The 22,812-nt window shown below is 39.7% G+C and overlaps 2 protein-coding genes and 1 non-coding gene across 4 annotated transcripts; all 3 read right to left on the bottom strand.

The window, feature by feature from the left end:
- Positions 1-1,191: 1,191 nt before the first annotated feature.
- On the bottom strand, positions 1,192-7,011 carry LOC129095162 (retinal Mueller cells isomerohydrolase-like). Its single transcript, XM_054603560.1, has 12 exons — positions 6,884-7,011; positions 6,288-6,395; positions 5,422-5,563; positions 5,124-5,271; positions 4,932-5,013; positions 4,642-4,774; positions 3,951-4,093; positions 3,731-3,860; positions 2,833-2,947; positions 2,608-2,702; positions 2,357-2,468; positions 1,192-1,337 (listed from the first exon to the last, which is right to left on the bottom strand). The coding sequence occupies exons 1-12, from the start codon at positions 6,994-6,996 to the stop codon at positions 1,192-1,194; spliced, it is 1,467 nt and encodes a 488-aa protein (XP_054459535.1). The 5' UTR covers positions 6,997-7,011.
- Positions 7,012-9,730: 2,719 nt separating this feature from the next.
- Positions 9,731-18,707, bottom strand: depdc1a (DEP domain containing 1a). 2 transcript variants are annotated; one of them, XM_054603546.1, is made up of 12 exons: positions 18,492-18,707; positions 17,066-17,331; positions 16,827-16,974; positions 16,007-16,131; positions 15,694-15,824; positions 15,418-15,465; positions 15,006-15,143; positions 13,605-14,606; positions 12,110-12,282; positions 11,779-11,955; positions 11,225-11,431; positions 9,731-11,092 (listed from the first exon to the last, which is right to left on the bottom strand). In XM_054603546.1, the coding sequence occupies exons 1-12, from the start codon at positions 18,537-18,539 to the stop codon at positions 10,958-10,960; spliced, it is 2,598 nt and encodes an 865-aa protein (XP_054459521.1). In that variant the 5' UTR covers positions 18,540-18,707; the 3' UTR covers positions 9,731-10,957. The 2 variants fall into 2 exon arrangements, with proteins under 2 accessions (XP_054459521.1, XP_054459522.1); XM_054603547.1 differs by lacking the exon at positions 13,605-14,606.
- Positions 18,708-22,446: 3,739 nt separating this feature from the next.
- On the bottom strand, positions 22,447-22,518 carry trnah-gug (transfer RNA histidin (anticodon GUG)). Its single transcript has one exon. It is a non-coding gene; the product is annotated as a tRNA-His (tRNA).
- Positions 22,519-22,812: the final 294 nt, after the last annotated feature.

The following is a 22,812-nucleotide window of genomic DNA, read 5'->3' as shown; positions in this document are numbered from 1 at the left end:
AAGAAAAGTAAGACACTATTAAGTTGAACCTAGCCCAGCTGCTTGCAGCCAAACATTACATTATTTACCAGGAAATTAAAATTACATTAAAGTGTGATTGTATTATAGCTACAGAGTAAATGTAGTGTTTTATTTTTAAATTATATTTCTCAAAATAATTGCTTGAATTTAAAAGTACTGTTCAAATTTGAGGTATTAGTACCTTGACTCTCTTCATTCCACTTTACACTTCTACTCCACAACATTTCAGAGGGAAATAATGTTCTTTTTTATGTTTACATTTGACCTGCAGCTCAATCTGCACAGGAATATTAATTGTGATTTATTTTGCATTATGCTTTTTATTGCAACAATATTGTTTATCAGTGATAACGCACTTCATATTAAATCTTTTTTATTATAGGTCAAACTATTTAAATGAGACATAATGCTCATTTTAAAAGGTTCATACCTGCTACATTTTAGCGCTCCTCTCTAGCAAATACCAATGTTTTCTATATAAATGAATCTAGTAGATGAAGCTTTGTATCTACTCTCCGAAAACAGCTTAGAGGATAGTTAATAAGCATTAATTTGATAGTAATTTATGTCAAAACAACAACACTGTAACCAGTACTGTGATTTGTTTTTATTTGTATAAAAACAAGAAAAATGTAAATAGCTTTAAAAATACATTCTGCAAAAACTTTGTGTTTTGATTTAATTGTAGCTCTTGTTTTAGGATGAAGGTTATGATAAAGTATATGTGGTACTATAATTATAAAATATAATATTGTAAATGGAGTAAATGCTTTAACAGAAGCAATGTATACTGTATAAAGCAAAATCTCTACACAGGCACTGTTACTTATCCACCAGCTGCAAGACACTCCTCAAATGTCTTCATGAGGGAAGAAACTGATAGCATTTGTACATTACAATCAACGGACAGTGCTAGCTGCAAGAAAACTCGGCAGCCAGCTTGAGCCCAATGAGGAAGGGAAATAGCATTAATAGCATGTCTTTCAAACGACATGATAAATGTACAGAGGGCCGGGTGAAACAGTGCTTACATTATTTACTTCAACTCGGCAAACTAAAACCACCAACTATTTGGAGTCTGTTTCTAATTGAATTATTTAGTTGTCTGGTAGGAAAGTGAACATGGTGTATTTTGGATGTGTCTCGGCTGGGTTGGGATGAAGGTCAGGCTCATGGTTTGTAAACGCCATGGAAGGTCACTGGGATGATGGTGTTGACCTCGGCCCTGGCCAGCTCTACTAGTTTCATGGCATCCAGCACCAGCAGGAAGCCTGGTCTCTCTGCACCCGGCTTTACCACAATGCTCAGCAGCACACCTGCAACACAAGACAGGAGGGGTGAATTTGTGTGTCAGTTTCTACCATAGACATGATTAGGATTAGGTAGAGTTTAAAGTTAATCTAAGGGTGATTTTGACTTCGATTTATTATCAGGAGAAGATTTGGATTGAAGCTAACCTTTTAATGTTGCAGTTATTGCTGGCAATTAACATTTTGTCTATTTCCTTGTTGTTGTTTTTTTGATACAATTCAAAGTTCAGGGCTAAAGTAACAAATGAATAGTTTATTAATAAACTACTTTGTGTTAACTGTACTAGGCACAAATGTTTTACAGCACCTTGAAATGAAGGCCTCAAGATTATATATTGACGTAGTTGCCACCATAAAGCCCCTGTAATTTCTCTTTAAAATAAATAATTTTGTGGTTCAGGCAGTATTACCAAACAAATTATTCAACTGATCAAATTACCACACATACCACACAGTTAACCTCAAGGCTTTAAACTCCCTATGGGCCTGGGGAACGAGACCCTTGCTGAGTTGGTAATCCAGCTCTGGCTAATTTGTATTTTAGTCAAAGTGAAATTATTATTAAATGGTAACACATTTACTGTTGAATTTTAAAGATGTGCTGTCATATCTGTAAAATATACTGGAAAAAGTCCAGTCCCTATAATACTACAATATATTTGAAAGTCAAAAAGTTATTCAATTAGTTTAATACCATGCCAAGTGACTTCCTGTGTCTCTTGTCTTATTGATCCTCAAGAGTCATTGTCTGGTTTGTCCATTCTGGGCTACGGTAGAAAGTAGTTTTGGGTGATTTTACTCTAATGAAAACATTGTTATGAATATTATTTTCCATTTTTACAAACAGATTTCCCCAAAACACTATACACTGGCCCTTTAACATTTTGACATATTTAAGGCTACAGCTACACTCAAGACCAGTAAAGGAGCAAAGAATCGATAAGATCACAATGTGCTATGTGTTTCACTTATAGGTTTTTGTTTGTGTACATGTGTGTGCATGTGTGTGGATGTGTGTGTTCTACCATCATCCTCCTCTGTGGCTCCGGGTGTTGGTACAAACATCGGCTCTGATGGGTAGCACTCTTCCTCCTGCCACACCCAGGTCTCTTTGGTCTGTACGTTCAGCTTGACTATCTACATGTACAACGAGTCAACAATACACAACCAACAGTCGCCATCAACAACAACATCAGCATCAATTTTATTATCATTGATTATTGATTATTTTTGGGATGGGGAGACAAGCACCAACACTGTCTTTGTGTGTTCCTACCCTGTCAGGAATGAAGTGGTTTAGTCCCAGACCGTAGGCGAAGGAATACTTCTTCCCACGACACAGAGAGTAGTTAATCTGTGGAAACTCAAAGGCTGAAAGAGAGACAGCAAATGAGTAAAATATTGTGTTTTTTGCAACATATAGCTTGTTTTAATTGCAAGATTAAATGATATTGCAAGCTGTCAATGCATGTTTTTGTATGTATGTGTGTGTGTATATTACCCTGTCTTGGTCCAGAAAAGAGGACTTCAGGTTCGAGCCAGACAGTGCCGTCGCTGCGAAGAACAGCAGTTGCTGTAGTGTAGGACAGAGACACCAGATTCTTTCCTTGCTCCTCCTGAAAACACACACAAACATGCATATGGATGTACACACACACTTCTGTCTGAGGGGCATTTCATTCAGGAGTGAATACTGATCGAGTATAAACACCAAGCAGCTCCTTAAAGACAACCATTTAGTCTCTTTTATATCTGCCACCAGAGTGGGTTTCAGTTGAAAATGTTGTTGCTGACACACAACAGAACTGACATTATTAATAGAAAAAGCATTTTTGTCAGAGAGATCATTTGTAGGTAGCTGTAAACTAGTTAATTCATTTTACCTTAGATGTTCACCTTTTCATATTATCTTGGATTCAAGTGTGTATGATGTAAATCTTACGCTGTTGCATTGCTGCGAAAATCAGTGAAATGTGTTAGGTGCAACACAACAAACAACTTTTCAAATAGAGATTATTTTTAAGTATTTAAAAGAATAAGATGACAATTTGATTTGTGTAAAATACCATAATAACCTGTTGAAACTACACTTCAGATAAGTTATTTGAATTAAACTTAACTTTAATTATATGAATGTGATATTAAGAAATTAAACATGATTGCCTTTAAGATTATATTATGATTAGTTTAAAAAGACTTCCTACACTGTCATTTCATTTTTCAGCATGAAATAATGCTACACAACTAGTAAATAAAGAAATAAACATGGCTAACTTGCAGAGAGTGTGTGTGTGTGTGTGTGTGTGTGTGTGTGTGTGTGTGTGTGTGTGTGTGTGTGTGTGTGTGTGTGTGTGTGTGTGTGTGTGTGTGTGTGTGTGTGTGTGTGTGTGCTCTCTCACCTTGTGTATATCCAGTGGCAGTACGTATCTTCTGACCTCAGGCTGAGGAGCTCTCATCGCTGCTTTCTTCACTTCCTCCCACTCTTCCTTTATGTTGGCCAGGTACAGGTATTCATACACAAAGTCATGACTGCGCAAAAAGAAGAGAGAGAGTTGTCAGGGTGACACAATTACACTGTTCACGTAACACTCACGCAGACACACACAGGGTCACACTCACCCTTTCCACGTGCAGAGGTCGACCACGATGAATCCCTCCTCCTCATAGGCGTTGATATGGTGAAAGATGTTGAAAGCTGACGTTCTGAACTTGTGGCTGCTCAGATAATTTGCTGGGTCCTTAGTGGCCAAGTGGAACCACGTCTACACACACACACACACACACACACACACACACACACACACACACACACACACACACACACACACACACACACACACACACACACACACACACACACACACACACACACACACACACACACACACACACACACACACACACTTTATATATACAGATGCACTTGTCATGTAATCAATCAAATATTTGTTGAGACTCAAATTTAAAGAAGTTTCTCAGCAATGATAAAGATAATAAATAATAAATGCCACATTGACAACTTCAAATATCCTAATTTTGATAAATAATATGAATAATTAACTGTCATTTGTAACTCCAAATAGCCTGCATCCTTGGACATTAGATGAAACAATGGGCTCCTGGACACATGTCTTTTTGCGTCTCGTTTTTTTAATTATATCACTCTTTTTGGATGTGTTTGATTGACCAACAAAAATTGTTAATAGTCACTTTAAGAATAGGTTCTGGTACAGGGGCCCCTGGGTCTGTAGTCCATCTATGATACTGACAAATAATCTACCTATCACCCTCTGGCCATGCCCCTGCCTACCCCCAAGCTGTCGTTGGATTCAAAGCAGTCCATGTATGTGGCTCCTCTGACGGCCCAAGCCGACAGGAACTTGAACAGGTTGATCTTCACCGGCTGCTCCACAAACACAAAATAGTTGTCTGTCAAACCGAAACTACAGACAGACAAGCAGAGAGATATACAGACACAAACAATTAATTTTTCGGCGGTGGCCATGGTTTGGGCAAAACAAGTACGATGCAAAGCTTAGATTCTGTTGAAGTCATTGTATTGTGTATTCTTTGTGAGACGAGGCATAACTAAGTCAGTACCTGTGTACGTAGGAGGGTTTCAACCTCTCACTGCTGGGTAGTTGAATGACGACCTGGGATTTCTCAAGGGGATCTGACTTATCTGGAAACCCATAATGATAGTGTTTCATATAAGTATTGTCTTGTGAGTGTGTGCATATGTTCAACTTATATTACTCTCTAATATTCAGTCTGCTGTCTCACTCTTCTCACCTTTCTGAGTAGGGGGGATCTTGACGATGTTGTAAGCCAGACTCATGTTCTTGCCAAAGCAATTGCCGATGTTATAGACTGTACCATCTGCGTCAGTGTGGGGGTGGGCAGTCACCCCATTCACTGAGAGGTACTTACACAGGTCCACCTGATACAAATACATGCACACAGGACAGAGATTTAATACGTTGAAGATTGAATATAAAGAAAGACAGAACCAGACTGATGAGGAGTCAGTCTCGTCTCCTCAAGTTAATATGTAAGATATTATGCATTATGTACACCAGTCAGCACTCACCTTCTTTATAGTCTCCAACGATTCAGGATCAACCTTTGTGATGTAATTGGTCTCTGTGACTGCATAGAAGTCCTCACCGATTGGACAGATGTTCACGAGGCAGTTATCAGTCACCTCAATGCCTCTGAAGTAAGTAAAGAATCTAGACAGAAACAAGGAAAGCTCATGATCATTTGATATCAAAGAAAACGTGTGTTCATGTGAGAAGTGCATGTCATCTATTATGTGTACATAACAACACATCTGCAATATGAACAAAGACAGTGCTGAAAGCGTGAATACATCAATAAACAGACCCAATCTTTTATTTTAGTGGAGAAGTATACTAAAGGGTTTAGGGCTGTAACAACAATTTCTTTAACTATTGATGTATTTGTCAACTATTTTCTTGAGTAATTTATTGATTTTTCTTTTTTTTTTGGGTCCATAAAAGGTCAGGAATAAGTAAAAAGAAATGTAAATCACAATAACCCAGAGCCCAAGTTCACATTTTCCCATAGCCAATTTTCTGTCGATCAACTAACTGATAGTTTGACTAATTGTTTCATTTGACAATAAATGGGGGAAAATGTGGAGGACAAATGGTAAAAAACAATGTTACCAACAACAATCATACAAAGTTCTAGAAAACTTGTCAAATAAGGTATTAAATTACTAAAGCTGACTAGCTGTAGCGATGAATTCACACTGAATAATGCAAAAAAATGGCCCCTGCTTCATATTTAAAAGACAGATATTAAAGCATTTGTACTTCCCATCTAACTTTCATCAGGACAGCAAATTAGCCTATTCCACATAATGTTGGCTGCTAACACACAACTGTTTACATTAACACAGCAGCGACAATGTTTGTGTTTGTGTGTCACCGGGAGAAGATGTTCTTGCAGGGGTCTGGGTAGGCTGCTGTTCCAAACTCCGTGATGACGACTCTGTTCTCCGTCATGGCACGAACATACGCATCCGTCCTGATAAACCTGAGCAGAGATATCACAAACATCATGTGTCAGTAAATCATGAAGCTACAAGAGATTTATGGTCTATTAAAGGTAGACAAACTGTCAATGTAGTTTTGAATTCCATAAAACGCATTACTGATTCTGCTCGATAGACAAAACTATTGGAGATGGATGAAGGATTTTTGTGGTCGGCAGCTGAGTATTGTTTTTGTCTCCTCCACATTCCAGTTGGATGAATTTACTGTCAGCTCTTTTCCTCAGCTGAACAAAACTGCTTACATCTCTGCACTAACAAAAATCAGATGTCATAAAGACTTCTGCATCTAGATCTGCAACAATGGGATACATGAGCCAAATCTTTTTTTATTTAGTGAGGATAAAATACATGCCAATGTTAAGAAATCCCTTAAACATTCCTGGACCCACTACTTTAGATCCAGAACCAAGCCAAAAACTACAGAATGAGACATAGGAGGGATAACGAGAACATAAGTTTGTATTCTTACTTCCTGTAGTAGGTCACCTGACTGTTCTTCAGGTCAAACTTGTGTATGAGAGCCTGTCCATCAAACATGTGGTGGAAAGGTTCACCTCCCACCTCGAAAAGACCTGGGCCCATCCTGAGAAGACTGCCGCCAAGCCATGAAGGTATAACACCTGAAAGCACACACACACACACACACACACACACACACACACACACACACACACACACACACACACACACACACACACACACACACACACACACACACACACACACACACACACACACACACACACACACACACACACACACAATCAGGAAACAGTCCAGCATATAATTGTTACACCAACTTCTGTGACCCATCAGAACATGTGACCCAAAGAGGAATTTCAGTTGCATTGCCACACACAAATTCTTCATCAAACTTTGTCACAATATTTCATTATGATGCGGTGTTACCATACATGGTGCCCCATAGTATTTAGATAGGATTACACATTTCCAAGACTTTCTATTGTTGGCTATGACATAAAGGCAAAATGAAAAAAAAACACTGAACAGCCTCTCTTTCCCACCACTGATCTCAGCAGGTATAGGTTCGTTCAGCTCCTCCACTGTCTCAAAGAGCTTCTTGTAGCCTGCAGCAGGATGTTCCACACTTGAAAGGAAAATAAAAACAGTTTTAAAGACTGTTTCTTTTGTGCTGTATGAAACCTTTATACACTTTTGTTACTGAGAGGTTTGATGTTCTCTGTTGCATCAGGACTTTCTCTAAATACATTTATACACTCCAAATGTAGGCTACAGACAATGATCAATGGGGTTCATGTGATGCAGATAAATACTGCAGATAAAACCTGAGATCAATCCATTCTTAATGACAATTAGTTATGAAGCGTTTGCATTCAGTAAACTTGACCTTTATATGTTTATATTAGACCTGACAAACTACACCAGTAAAACATTAGTTTTCAGGGTTTTATTGGGTATCTCAATGCTGCAGTAATCACCTTATCTTGAATCTTTTCTTCCTAATCTTTAAAAATGTGTGTTAAGTTTTTCTCTCACATTTAGAGGAAAAAAGGAACTAGTGGTAAACTAGAAAACTGACTCACTCTCAAAAACAACAAAGTCACTGCATGGAGTCTACAAGCTGCTTTCTCCCATTACATTCCTGAGAAACATTAAATCGAAAAACCATGCGAACCATTTTAAAAAAGAAGTTTCTACCTTCAAAACAGGCCAAAACAGTTTTAGAAAAGAACAAGAAAGTTTCACTCACCGGCTGGCCATGGTGCTGTTTGTTCCTCACACAGACTGTTTTTCTGCAGAAAGGGACTCTGTCTTGTATTTTAACCACACACAGATTTCCTGCGGTGAGAGATGGAAATTTGGCCCCCTCCCCCCTTTCTCCTCTCATTTTCTCCTTCCCTTGTCCATCCTTCCTTGCTTCCCCCAATCCATCCTCTTTTCCTCTGCATCTCCCTCTCCTTCCGTCTCACGTCTTGAGCTCCCTTTCTCCCTCTTCCCTTCCTCCTCTGGTCTTTTTTTTTTTTTTTTTTTACCCAGAGCTGAACAAGCTAGCTTTGTCTCCTCTCCTTTCAGCCGTCTGGCCACCGGCTCCATGCAGAATGTTCCCTGGGCCCCCGAATCCAGGTCTTTGTCCACCTTTGGAACACAAACACTCACAAACAGGCAGATGATGTGGGTCAAACTAAAGAAGTCAGCTTTTAAAAGCAGTGTGCTGGGGTCACTGTTTTGTACATGGATTTACACGTAGAGGAACCTGGTCTAATTAGTTCCAGACAGCCTCAACAAACACTCAAACTATTTTAATTGGCTCTCTGGAGCAGGAAAAATAGCAAGTTTTCTCTGGGAGGGAGAGAGTCAATGATTAGCCAAGTGTTCTTTGGTCATCTATCATTTTTGATAAATATGTAAAAGTTGGGTTGAAGGATGAAAGGGGGCATTCAACTGACTGAATTCATTAGTAAGAGTTAAAAGAAGCAGAAATATGTCATCTAGTGTTTGTGTTGCTGCCTGTAAATAAGCAACTGAACAAACTAAAACTATTGTATGGATTGTCATTAACGTTTGTACAAACAGTCATGGTCCCGAGAGGATTGAAAATGAAAGACTTCGGCAAACCCCTTGAGGTTGGTATTTGTGTTTTTTTGTGAAATGTCATAAACTTTTTGGCATATATGTTCCCCTTTAGATGAACTGTTCCAACTTTGATAATCCCCTTAACTTTTCATGTAGCATAGCTTTGGGTAAAACCGCAGTACTCAGCTCAGTACAGTTTACAGTCATGAACACTAGATTTGTTAAAACAAAGAAAAAAGGCCTAACAGTGATGCTGGAAGAAGGTAAAAAATAAACCAAATCAATAAAACCAATGAAAACAATCCATACATTTAACATCAACTTAATTCTGCAGACCTGCTAAACTTAGAAAAAAAGCCATTTTCAAATTGTCAGACATATTAGTAGGACATTTTGGGTGAACAAGGAGTTTAGATATTTAGATTAAGCTGAAATTAACTTTACACCTGCCAGTTTTGTGTCCCTACAAAACACATACCTCAAACATAAAGCTAGTAAATAAAATGGAGAAACACCAAATGCCAGTCACAAGTTTAGTACCTGGTGTATATATACACAGTATTTATAGCACATCACACACATCATTTCACACAAACAGTTCCAAATAGAAACAGGACAATGGCATATAAATACAACGGTTTAACAGATTTATTTCCCAGAACTTTGCATAGTAAACAATGTAGAGGAAGAGTGAAACTGTGTGGGAGTACAACATAACACCTCTCTGCAAAAGCCATAAAACACTCTGCAAAAGCCATAAAACACTGCTGAGTGCACATATGGTTACACACACACACACACACACACAAACAAACACACACACTCATCATTTGATCTGAGGTAAAGAAAAACATTTCAGAGAAGAACTAATACTTCATATAGGATACATAAAAAAAAAAATCTGTTAAATTCTAAGCCAAATCTGTTACTTCTGACACTTGAAATAATGTGGGTTCTGTATTGCACTATTCAGTTTACTACTAAACCCATCAGTGATTAATGGATGCCATTGGTCACCAGCTTCTTTCATTAGAGGCACAAGGTACAGCAAATATCCACTTCACTGCTTTCAAATGATTAATCCTGTAGTTGCTGTTGTTGAGAAAACACTTCATGAGGTTGTATTTATGAGCAATACAAACCACTTTCCCAAAATATGACGTTGTCTAGTAAAATTCTGTAAGAGGCTAATAAGCATTAAATAAGTATAAATTATCTACTTTAATTATTGGCATACGCTTACTGGCAATTTACAATGCATACATCCAGTGCAAAAATATTTCTCTATCCAAAAAACTAAGCAGAGATGGGTTCAAGATGAGACACAAACAAGAAATAAAAGAAACTGAGAAGCACAGGCTCCAATTAAAACCAACTGATCTATAAATGAAAAATCTGAGATACTGAAAATCAAAAGAAACTAAAACATTAACGTTAAAATTCTTTGAAGCAAAACACACAAAAAAGCAACAGGAGGAAGAAAAAGTCAATAATGGCACCCCAAAAAAGTACCTTTCTATCTCTGCTCCCAATGCCATCAGTCTTATAATTGAATTAGTCTATGATCTAATAATTCCCATATGGACCAGTGATCCTAAAAAATGCATATTATTTTTCTCCCAAAATGCAATCTGAAGCTTGCTTGCACTTGCTTCATAAAAAGGGTTAAATTTGAACACAGTTATCAATGTGAACTACTCCAAGAAGCCACTGTGTGTCTACCTACCTTCCTCTTACTTAGCTATCAACATATACACACAAACACCACATGAATACACACATTCTACCATTGTAGAAGTCCAGTCTCCATTTACTTTCACATTACTACATAAATGAGACAACAGGAATAGGAGTTTTTCCAATGTAACAGGAAAAAGTTAATGGCTGCAAAGATAGGTGAATTTTCCAGATCTCTTAATATCAGTGCAGTTATAGTGCAGCGAGAATGGCTGTGGATTCTATAATGGAGACAACCTGTAGGGTTGGTTTAGTTCCTGATGCTGAACACTTTGCTCTTCCTGATGCTGAGGAGTGGAGGTTTAATCTTTGGCTTGTCGGTCTTGTCCTCCCTGTCTGAGGAGGGGACCCGACGACTGTAGATGTCCGGGTACTGCTTCTGAAACTGAAGCAAAGACAATAAAACTCATGACTGAGGGATTGACTTTCCCTTTCCAAGTTTAGTTGCCAGTATTCTTCATGAGAAGTGCATGTTGGACGGTTGAATTGTTTTTTTTGTTTGCCCTGCTCTTGTTACCTGCTTCAGTTTCTTGCGTCGGTCCTTCTCACTCATGTTTTTGTCGGTCAGCAGAATCTCCAGCAACTCCTCCATGGCCTTCTGGGAAGATTCCAGCTTCTGCTGTTCAAACTCAGCGCCGCTAATCTGACGGCAGAACGCGTAGATGGGCATTGGAACGCAAACTGGATTGCCGACATCGACAGTGGAAACACCATCGATCGGGACCTGGGGTCGGGAGAGTAAAAAAAAATAAAAATCTGTATGTCTCTGATGAACTGTATCAAAGCACGTGGCTGACAGCTGTTCATTTAGCTGTTCATGCCTTCCCATTTCTGGCATTTTCCATATTGTTAACAAAATACATAGTCTGCTATACTTTGACTTAGTTTGGGAAACAATCTATAAATAACCTCCATAAGCTAAATATTTGATTGCCATTAAGTTAAAAGACAGCTGTCTCCGTTTTAATACTGTGCATGTATAACTAATAATGTATTTATGTATGTGGTTTCTATTTGTCCATATGCACCAAGGACGCAGGATGCATATGCTGTAACAGTTTATGGGTGTACCTGTACAGCGCGCAGGTACTGTATATGGTCATTGATAGCACTGCACAGGTACTCTGGGACAGAGAGGATGCTTTCCTGATGGTCCATTAGAAATGACACCAGTCTGGTAGCCAACAGCTCGTCCAAATCACATTCCTCTGCGCTGCCCAGGACACAGCCTGAAAACGTGTGAACCATCTGGAATGAGAACCACATAAAGGATATAAAAAGGGAAAGGTAACAAATACGTCACTGACCTGCAGGAAGGAAATTGCTATTATTGGGGTAAAAAAATATGGTGGTCTTGAGCTGGTTCACAAGGAAAGATCATCACATCAGTTTCGTGCCTCACCAGTGTTCGGGTACCGATGGCCGGGTGGAGGCGGGGCATGTCCACGTTCTGGCTGATGCGTGACATCATCCTCATGAGGAGCTGCAACTTCTTGCGGGAGTTCGGGGGGAGGAGGAGGGTGCAAAGCTGCAGGGCCTCGATGGCCACACGCTCACACTGAGGCTGAAGAAGGCCTATATACACATACACACACACGGCCATACAGTGATGAAGATGGAGACGGGTGAAGTCTGTGGTGCAATCAGTACGGAAACAAACAGCAGTAGAATCACTCTTTGTGGCCACATTCATCCATCACGGCTACATCACATTCAATAGATCAGACGGATGAATGAATGGATGAATGGATGGATGGATGGAATTAAACAACTACAGCTAAAGTGCAATGAGTCAGGTAAGATTTTTAAACATATTTTTTTGCATTGTAATATGCTATCAAAAAGCTTGTTCAACCCTGTTCACGGCCCTGATGTTGGACTGTATAAATGTGCATCATGTTCCTGCATGGTCAATTCAGTCACAGATCCACTTGTTATGGGAAGCCAGATGGAAATGTTCTTAGTGACTTACAAGGACAGTCTTCCTTGCCGTCCTTGCTACTAGTGCTGCTACTAGTGGCTGGGATTTATACAAATTCCAGCCACTGGCGCTTGACAGTTTATGAGGGAGGAAGGAGTCCTGTGCAATCTTAGACTTCATAAGGTTATGCCACGATCCAATAAGCATACTTCTTCTTTATTATTTTATTACATACTGCAGCTGCCCTCACAAAGTGCATACTGTTGCATGCAATATGCATTCAATTGGGACATTACTACTTCCACATAACATTGAACCTTGAACTTTGACCGTCTTGCTCACAAATCAGCTGCACAGAGGAATATGGTTCAGAAAAGCATGCTAGCTTGCATACTGCAAAATTGTACCATGTCCAGTAGGACATCCTGGTATTTTTTGGTTACAGCATTTGGAATACTGTATTGGCACATACTAAATCTTTTTCCTGGCATACTAAAAAAGTATGTAAGAATGGGCATTGGAATGAACATCAAATATTCAATGAAAGAGAAGAGGGAAAAAAAAGATGATCTTCCATCCATTGAGTTTGTTTTGTCAACGCCCCTTTGTAACAAATTATGAATGGATCTGCCACTGAAATGTCCAAGTTCAAGGAGATATTAATGCAGCACCATGATACATAGCTACAAAGGGCATTGCATACATGAAAAGCAGCAGTGATGAAATATGCACCTTGAACCAGTCCTTACTTTCATGGCTTTGTTCTGTCAATTTGTTTACTGGAACCTTGGAAATGTTAAACAACAGACCCCCCAAAAAGTGAAATCATAGTTTCTCGACTTCACCTTTTGAGTACAACAGGGGTTGTATGTATTAATTAAAACCCACGCATACCAGCAGTGGTTAGATGTTAGATGGAGTTAGTTTGATTAGACAACAATAGACGAGCAGACAGGTAGAGGCGAGAGGGTCTTACTGTGCTCGGGTTTGTGTTGAGGGGGCTGGAAGATGCTGGTGGGCACACAGACAGGCGGTTTGAACAGTGAAAGAGGTCGAGGAGGCTTTGACACATCCAGCGAGCTGAGGCAGCGCCGGACAACAGCGGGCGGAGGTAGCATCCATAGATTAGCGGTACTGGAGGCGGGTCTGGGCCCACTGGGTCCTGTAGTAGCACGGGACCCTTGTGGTTTGGCCAAAGCAGATGAAGAGAAGGAGGAAAAAGGATGACAGGAGGAAAAGGAGCAATGATGGGAGGACAACCAGGGAGGACGTGAAGCTGAGGAGTGATGCTGGTCGGCGGGAGTGTTCACGTTGATGCAGCTGGTTGATCGACCCTGCAACTTGGACTCCTTGACATCCTCCTCCCTGGTTTCTATGACGATGTCCAGACAGCTGCCTACGCTGTTGGGCCGAAATGAGCGCGACCTGTGTGCCACCGACAGGCCTGCCACAGAGAGTCTGTTTCTGGATGTACCTGCTGGAGCATTTTCACAAGTGAAGGGGGTTGCTTTGGATACAGATGTCAAGTCTGTATGACTGTGGTGTGTTGTGATGGCAGAGCTGTCGTCATGGTACGTGTTGCTATAGGCACAGGAAGCCAGGCTGTCATTGGACAGGAACAGCTGTTGCCTGGTGAGAGGGGCGGAGTCATCTAGGATCGTTTCCAGTGAGCAACTCTTGGTTTGAGGCCTCGCAAAGGCAACCGTACTCAGACTCATGCAGCTGCCTCCCAGCTGACCGTCACCTCCACCGGCAATGCCTCCGTTCAGCGCTGCCAGCCGGGACTTGAGCTTCCCACCGAGCACCTCACTCATTGGCGACTCGGTCTCATCGCATGCTCCCTGCCTGAGCAGCGACAGGAGTAGACACTCTGTGGAGCGGAAAGAGGTCTTGGCTGGAGGGGGGGCCGAGGGGAGGTCGGGCTTCTTGCGTTTCCCGCGCTGGTGTGTGGCGGGCGCTGCGACGTAGCCACAAAACACTGAGAGCGAATGCACAGAAAGAGAGAGCCAAGCAGGGCAGGCAAAGTGTCAGTGCAAGCAGACAGTGGAAGGGGAGGGGAAAGGGTTTAGTTATTTCAAACTTTTACTGTACACAAAAGAACCATCAGCTGATCAGAGACAACACGTAACAGGCATAGACACAGAGTACGGCTGCTCATAATGCTGTTAGGACACAACAAACCAAAACCTCTGTTAGCGGTCAAGATGAACGGTTAGAGGTCAGAGCACGCAACAAGATCCTGCAGACAATCCTGTCAGTTTGAGCATTATTTCCCTGTAACACAGCAGCATCCACTAAGACCCTTAAAAGCACTTCCATTTAACCGCTGTTCCATGATGGGGGAAAAAGCCTACTGAACTTGGTCCACAGTACCTACCCAGGACGTTGATAAATAGTTCATACAGTTCGTAGGTGAGTACGGGCTGCGGAAGGCTGTAGAAGTAATCAGACACCGTTTTGAAGACGTCTCTCTCAAAGCCAGGGTAGGATGGTTGTGCGCTGTCGTACTTCGGCCCTAAAAAAATAGACAGCAAGCTACCATGAGAGTGAAGGATACTTGAAATCTTACACTTTTTGGAAATTACATTCAAAATACAACCGCAAATCTATGTATGAGTTTTAATTTTCTAACTTGGACTCTAAATGGAAAAAGTCAAAGTGTTAATTTAACTGAATGGTAACTGAGATTTCTGAGAATATGCAGTCCATAAAGTAATTCCGTAATGGCTAATGGTAAATGTCAAAATGTAGGTGTAGAAAATTGAGAAAAAAATATATATAAAACTCACAGTTGGCCAGGCTCTTCATGGCAGACAAAACCCAGTGTGGAAGGTCATCTAGAGAGATGATGAACAGGTTAAACATGTGGGATAATTTATGTTGTGTGGCTATTTAAGTGGACCACAGTTCAAAAGTGAGCAGTATCCATGGTAAAGAGAATATAAGTGCTCAGCAAAAGATGTGTTCCCTTAGAGGGGCTGAAGAGAAAAGACAAACCAAATATATGATGATTTTTATGCTATGATTTCGTGATGAAAACGTGTTTTGTTGATATATAAACCTACTGGTTTTGTCGTCCAGTGTGACCACTCCGTGCTTGTTGACTTTGGTCATATTATGTATGATGTTCTGTGGGTTGACATGACGTTGGTCCAAAACCTCATCAAGAGATGCAATGCCCAGAATCCTCTGCAGGCTGAAACACAACACACAAGTCACACAAATAAATCTCTCACTTTCTGATTACTAAAATGCAACCTTTGCTTAGGTCGCATGCATCAGATTCTTTCTCCCAATTTATTCTTAGAGTTGTTTAAAAAAAAAAAAAAAAAAGGAAACGTGCTTCAACTTTCTGACAGAAAAGTAAAGGGTTTATACTGGGTCACGGTGATGTCTCTCCAGATCTCCTGTTCATCCTCCACCGTTAGCTCTCGTCTTGGCACCTGCTGCTCTCCTATTGGATGATTCTCTCCTCCTGCTTGGAGGGCAGGATCTACGTTTTCCTGGAAGGCACAAACAGAGCATGAACCAAACAGTGGATCATTTTTTACATTTAGACCGTACTTTAAAACTGCGACTGTAAAAAGCGTGCTGACTGGAGATGATGATGTCATTTTCAAGATTAAGTTGTACATCATTTAGCTGGAATTGACAGTAAGGGTTGCCAAGTTGCCATTGTCAACCATTCAGAAAATGGAAACCAATTGTTAGCTTTTCTGTTGCCATCAGTGGTAACCACTTTTTAATACATAAAAAAAGGTGCAAACAGTGCAGCACAACATTTTTAATACTTGTTGCATTTGTGAAATTTAATTTTACTAACTCTGTTAAACAAACGGTCAATTTAATATCTATCTCAAGTTGGGATGACAACCAAAAATTTGAAAAGGAGACACCAGATGAACAAGCAACCAGGGACTTGCTGGACTCATTTTTGAGGGATCTGTAAAAAACATGACTACAGCTGCATTACTGGTATTTTGAATACCGTGAATTAAGGGTGGACACGTTAACTGTAAACACTCAAGTATCAGATTTTTATTTTTTTTTTTTTTTAAAGTCCAGTTACAGTTATATAGTTTTACGTCACATTTACATTATTAAGTGACGTTTAACTGCAGAGTATCTTATTTACTCCAAATACCAGGTGACTCAAAATGGAAACCGTTTACAATAATCTATGTCCAGTCTAACTCACCTGTGTCTCTTTCTCATGCTGCTTCTTGATATTTCTAAACCTGAAGAAACTCTCCTTGTCCCTGAACGAATGCCTTTTCTTAATAGATCCCGGGGCCGAGGCTGAAGCGGTACATGGAATGGGCTTCAGAGGGGAAGTGGCTGGGAATCTGTGAAAATAACGAGAGGACAAGAGTGTTTCATTTTGTTTGTCCCTTTTAATTATTAAAAAAAGCAAAGTTTCTCCAAAACGCTGCCTACCTGTACAGCACGTTGTTGTCCTCCAGATCCTCCGTGCCCCAGCGACCCTTCACATCTTCGATCACATGGTTCTTCAGAAACTTCTTCAGGAGCTGCACCGTCTGCTGCCTGGTGACATCAGGGCCAAAATTGCTGTTGCTAAGCAGCAGCTGATGCATCCACTCCACGGCGGCAGAGGCGGCGAAACAGGAGGAGTAGTGCCGGAAGTTCTGGCGGTGTTTCCTTAGTGGCATACCAGACCGAAACAATCGAGTCACCTCATTCCACTGAAACAGGGAAGGGGAGTTTAGTGCAGACCAACAGGTTCTTGTACAGCAGAAGTTATGTCACTAACCAGTTTAATTTCAATGGTCAGACTACGAGTCCTGAGGGACATTCCTGACACTATCGACCTAAGGACCACTGAAGGAAGAGGTAAGCATTGGTGCAGTTTGATTGGAGGTTTACAAACCTTTTCTGGCTTAGAAACAAGATACAAGATTCTGCTTTGGCTGAGCATTGGTCGTGAGACAATTTTGACAAAGTTCCCCACAGTCAAGACAAACAATAGAGAGAACCAAGTACTGCTGAAAGTATTCATTGATTTGTGGTCATAAAAGGATCACAACTCCAGCAACACACAGAATAAAGAACGCATTTATTGTGAGACCAACAATCTGGGCTTGTGGTTTTCTTCAGGGTCATCAAGGGGGCCACAGGTCAAGGATCGTTAGGTTGACTGTAAAGTTGGTCTTTGTACTAAAAGTGTTGCTAACCTGTTGGAATTTTGACTATTTAAGACTATTTACCACCTCATGCAAGTTGGAAGCCCGCAAAGCTGAATTTCGTTGATTTGTCAACCTTTGGTCAGATCAAAACAAGCAATTTGAAGACATAACCTTGTTTTCAAACTTGGAAATAGTGAGAGAAATGTTTCCATTATCTTCTGACATTTTAGGAAAAGACTGATGGAAAAAAAAAAAAAAAAAAGTAATGACAGAACCAAGACATATCTGAGCTGTCTGATCACTGCTGCCTGAATACACACGATCACATCCTGACTCACTGTTCTGTATCTAGTTAGCTGTCTAACTTTTATTGATTGAAGGTCAAAACAAGTCAATATTTGAAAGCTTCTGGACTAATATGCTTTATTCGCTTAGTTTATTTATTTTTATTAGAGGTGATATATAGTGTAGATTAAGTAAAAGATAGAAAATCAACTGTATTATTGTTGGATAGCAGGAAGTTATCATGAAAAACGATAATAAACACTGTTTGTATTATATTATTGAACCGATAAAGTTTATTTAAACACGTCCATCAGCTAACAGTGAACTATAACGTTGCGGTTGAAGATCATTTTCCGCATGAATGAGCTAGCAGCTAACAGCTAGCAGCTAGCAGCTAGCAGCTAACCACCGTATCAAACACTGTGTCAACTCACCAGCTTTGTGGCCCGGTAGGGTCCCGGGGTGATAACACGAGAACTCATATTCACCACTAAAAGACAGCGCTACAGTGTCCCCCTTCATCAACTGTCCATTACTCGGGGACGGGTTTGTTGGACCGATGTTATGAATGGCAGCGTTGATCAGAAGCAGCTCTGCTCGGCTGCTCTCCGTCCGTCGGTTCAAAATTACGAGCCGTGTTCTTCAGGCGACCGGATTGGACGACGCACGAATCACGTGATCAGACGATGATCCCTCTCATGTACAGTCTGTGGTGACAATGGGAGGCAGGCGGCTCAAAACTAGCTTTTTTTTTTCTTTTTTACAGTCTATTCTTTAAAAAAAATAAGAATAAATAAGGTGTAAAGTCGCTTAACTTGAGACCACTTTTCTGTCCAAAATCATTTTCTTAAACGCAGTTTGCTGTGCTCTAATAGACAAAGACAAGAGCTGCATTGTCAGCAATGTAAAAGTTTAAAGGAGGCTCTATTCTATTCACTGCGCAGGGAATTTACATTAGCATATCTTTAAAAGGCCTTTGTGGGGATTATACTCATCATTTAAAGTCATACAGAGAGTATGGTGGTGGGGGGGTCAGACAAAAGGACAGTGACATGATCAAATGGATAGATCCTGGGAGGTTGGGTTTGACTCAAGCCACTGATATAGTCATGCTAATGACTGCAAAATAGATACTAAAACCAGAAATCAAGCTGTCTGTTATAAAATCCATCCAAACACGTTATAAAACATAAAAACACTCTGCTTGGGTTAAAAAAATATCTGTTCGATATGTTTCTGCACAGAAAAAGGCCAATTGTTAAAATGACATCTACTCCTTACTCACTGAAAAATCTAGAATATGTAATTATTCAAATATTGGCAATTTTTAACTGCTGGATTCAAGATGTGTCACTCACGCTCAAAAGTTTCAAGTTACCATATCACACTTGCATGAGCTGCATATTGGAACAGGATGTCAAAAATGTCACAAGTCATGCTCCTCCTGACACGCCTTAAATTTTGATTTACATTACAGAGAAAAAATTCCCTATTCAGCAATTAGATGTGAAAACAGATTCCTAACTCTGCACATTCATCATTCTGCACAGTGAATCAAGACTCAGGGAAAAGCAGAGTAACCAAAATAGGAGTAATACAGAGAGAGGATGAGGAGTAAATATGTAGTTATGGTGTACGGAAGCCAAGAGCAGCCATGCTTGCAATACTTTTTTAAAAATGTTAACGCAGTGTTATCTCGAGATCACAAGTAAATTATCTTGTTTTTCTTGTGATAACAGGTTAATTAGAGTCTTGAGAAAACAAAAGGCTGATATACTGATGATATAAATTATCTGAAGAAAACTGCTTCTTATTCTCAAGATCTCCGGATAATTATGATGTAATGATTATTATACTCATGAAGAACTCGAAAATGAGTGTCTGGTTTTGATCACACTGTGTTTCAGCCTTGACAACTGTCGGGACGCATTCATTGCTGAACAGTAAGTTAAGACATGATTTTGTCATTTATGCCTTGACTTACCTTTTTGACACCTTGAATGAGGAGGACTGATCTAAATATGTGTCTAAAAGAAAGACACAACCCAATTTGTACTTTTGCACTCCTGATCTCAGATAAACAACATTACAAATAATAAAGGGAAACAACCTTTTGTTTTCCTCTGATAGCGGGTTGATTATCTCGAGACAAAGCTTGTTTTCCCGTGATAACAAAATAATTAAGTGATCTCCAGATAACAGCATAAAGAAAAATGATTGTAAGTGCGACCTTGCTCGGTTTCCATACTGGAGGCACATGAATAACAACTTGTGAGGCTCATGTATGCTATTTACAGTAAGTTAACCGATATTTCACTGACGCCATTTGACTCTAGACAGCGTCTCATGATGATGATTAGGTAATTTGAGAGATAAAACATTGTCTTTCTGTATGTTTGTCTCTTGTGTCTCCCTCTCCAACTTCTCTCTCTCTCTCTCTCTCTCTCTTCTCTCTTTGCTCTTTCAACTGCTCCAAGCCACACACCTGCAATAAATCAACTCATCAGCCCTGCAATTTTTCAACCCCACCTCTTTACACATCCAGTGTTACAGTATTGTTGCAGATACTGCGATAAATATTTCTTTAGGCCTCTGCAGTTTTTGAGTTTTGTTAGAATGTTAGTCGTGATGTTTTGGAGCCTGGTCTGCACTCCACGCCCCTTTAGGTAAACATTTTAATGTTCATTTTTACAGTTTAAGGGGTGTTGCGCTCTAAGAGACCCCACATGGATTGATACCATTAGTTACTCGGACTTTGTGCAAAATGTAACCTTTTTTGACAAATGAAAATTGGTCAAATGTTATTACAAAATAAACCTGAATACAAAATATACATCTACTAATGAAAACAACCTCCCCATTATGCACACAGACCTGGGGGACACCAAAAGAAAACCTTTTGTTTGTGATTGGTATTAAAAACATTTTTCAGCGATTGGATGGTGACCATGAGAACCACTTTAGGTACAACTTTGAGGTAATTGTATTTAACTTATTTCCATGTTATGCAACATTATACTTATAGTCCACTACATCTCAGAAGGTAATACTGTACTGATAACATCACTATTTATTTGGCAATGTTATTATTAGGCAAATTTACAGATTGAGATTCCTAATACAAAATATACATCTACTATCATATATTATTAAGTAGTATTGGCTAATTATGTAAAATGCTATTGATGAACACATCAATGTATCATTAATTATAATCCAATGTTATAAATTGGTACTCTCAGTATATTTTGGGATTTTATTTTTATTGCTAATGTTTTGATACTTCTGCAAACATTTTGAATGCATGCATTTTACTTGCAGCAGTCAGAGTGCTATAAGAAATGCATTCTAGAAAACAATTTAATCATAATCACATAATATGAATGGTGATGACACAACAAAAAAATCCCACTCTCAAAGCCTGCTCCCTGGTGGGTGTCCTTCACCACTGGACCATCTCTCGTGCCAATGAACACAAAGAACTAGAGCGAGAAAGCATATCAGGCTGAAGCTGCTGAAACTTAACCTTCATTAACTTACATAGAAACAAAGTTTACGGACTTCACATTTTAAAATGTTTACATTGGCGATGTTAATACGGTCCTGGCAGCTCAGCTGATAAAGGAACAACTTTGCAGTCTGAAAGTTGTGGATTTAAATCCCACATAAAATGTTTTTGTTTTATTTCCCTCAACCCTCAGAGGACTTAAAGGTGTCTCTTGTTGTAAAAAGCCTCACTTGAATGAACCAGGATCAGTCCGATCCATAGCTGCTCATGGCTGTAATTTATCAAAAGGTCTCAGCGGAAGAAATCAGTCCTGAAAAATCCTCAGAGTGACACATGTTTGGTTATTCTTTTAAGATGAAGAGTAAAGCAGAAAAAAACGAGAAGATTTTATCATATTTAATCTACCATATGGACATCCAAGAGGGCACCTTTGTATTTTTTTTTTTGTTGCAGTGTCACGCATGTTATAAGTAATGTGATCCCCACCCTTTAGTATAACAGACGGAGAGGGAGGAAACTATGTGTTTATCTATGATGAGCATTTAACCAGTTTTAAGCAATTGCCTTAATTTTAGTACTGTGTTTATGTATCTGCCAATTTTGAGCTATTGCAAAAATGTTATCAACTATCCTACATTTCAGAGGGAGATTTAATCTTTACTCCAGTATACCTAACTGGCAACAGAGAGGACAGTAACTTTTATGGCAGACTCATATTTTACAGTTATTATCTTGTTAGATAAATAACCTTTATTTACAGTAGCTGTTCCACCTGCTATGCCATTTTACATTGTGGATGATGGTTTGTATCCTAACCTCAATGATCAAGGAGGAACATAACAATGTTATTCTGTGTCTTTCTCATGGTCTCTCTAAAAGACTGCCGTGACCCGGATTCGAACCGGGGTTGCTGCGGCCACAACGCAGAGTACTAACCACTATACGATCACGGCGAGCTGTGCTTCAGGTATATGACGAGGTTCGCAGAGATCATAAAGTCACGACAATAGACACATATCGCTTCAAAACATTCACTTGCGTAGACGTTATTATTATCCATATTAGTATTATTTGTGTGAAGCGCTTCATGTTGAACCGTAGTGAAAAATAACGTGACATTAAAGCAAAGATCGCAGGAGTATACAGACACACCACTCTGTAGTAAAATCTGTTCTAGAGGAGCGAGAGATGTAAACATGGGCTCTACTGTCTACTATACGTTACATTTGATGCATTAAGACGTATAT

This window comes from Anoplopoma fimbria, chromosome 8 (genome assembly GCF_027596085.1).
Source record: "Anoplopoma fimbria isolate UVic2021 breed Golden Eagle Sablefish chromosome 8, Afim_UVic_2022, whole genome shotgun sequence".
Lineage (NCBI taxonomy): Eukaryota > Metazoa > Chordata > Actinopteri > Perciformes > Anoplopomatidae > Anoplopoma > Anoplopoma fimbria.
Note: the sequence above shows the minus strand (reverse complement) of the source record. Positions and strands in the feature narration are given on the sequence as shown.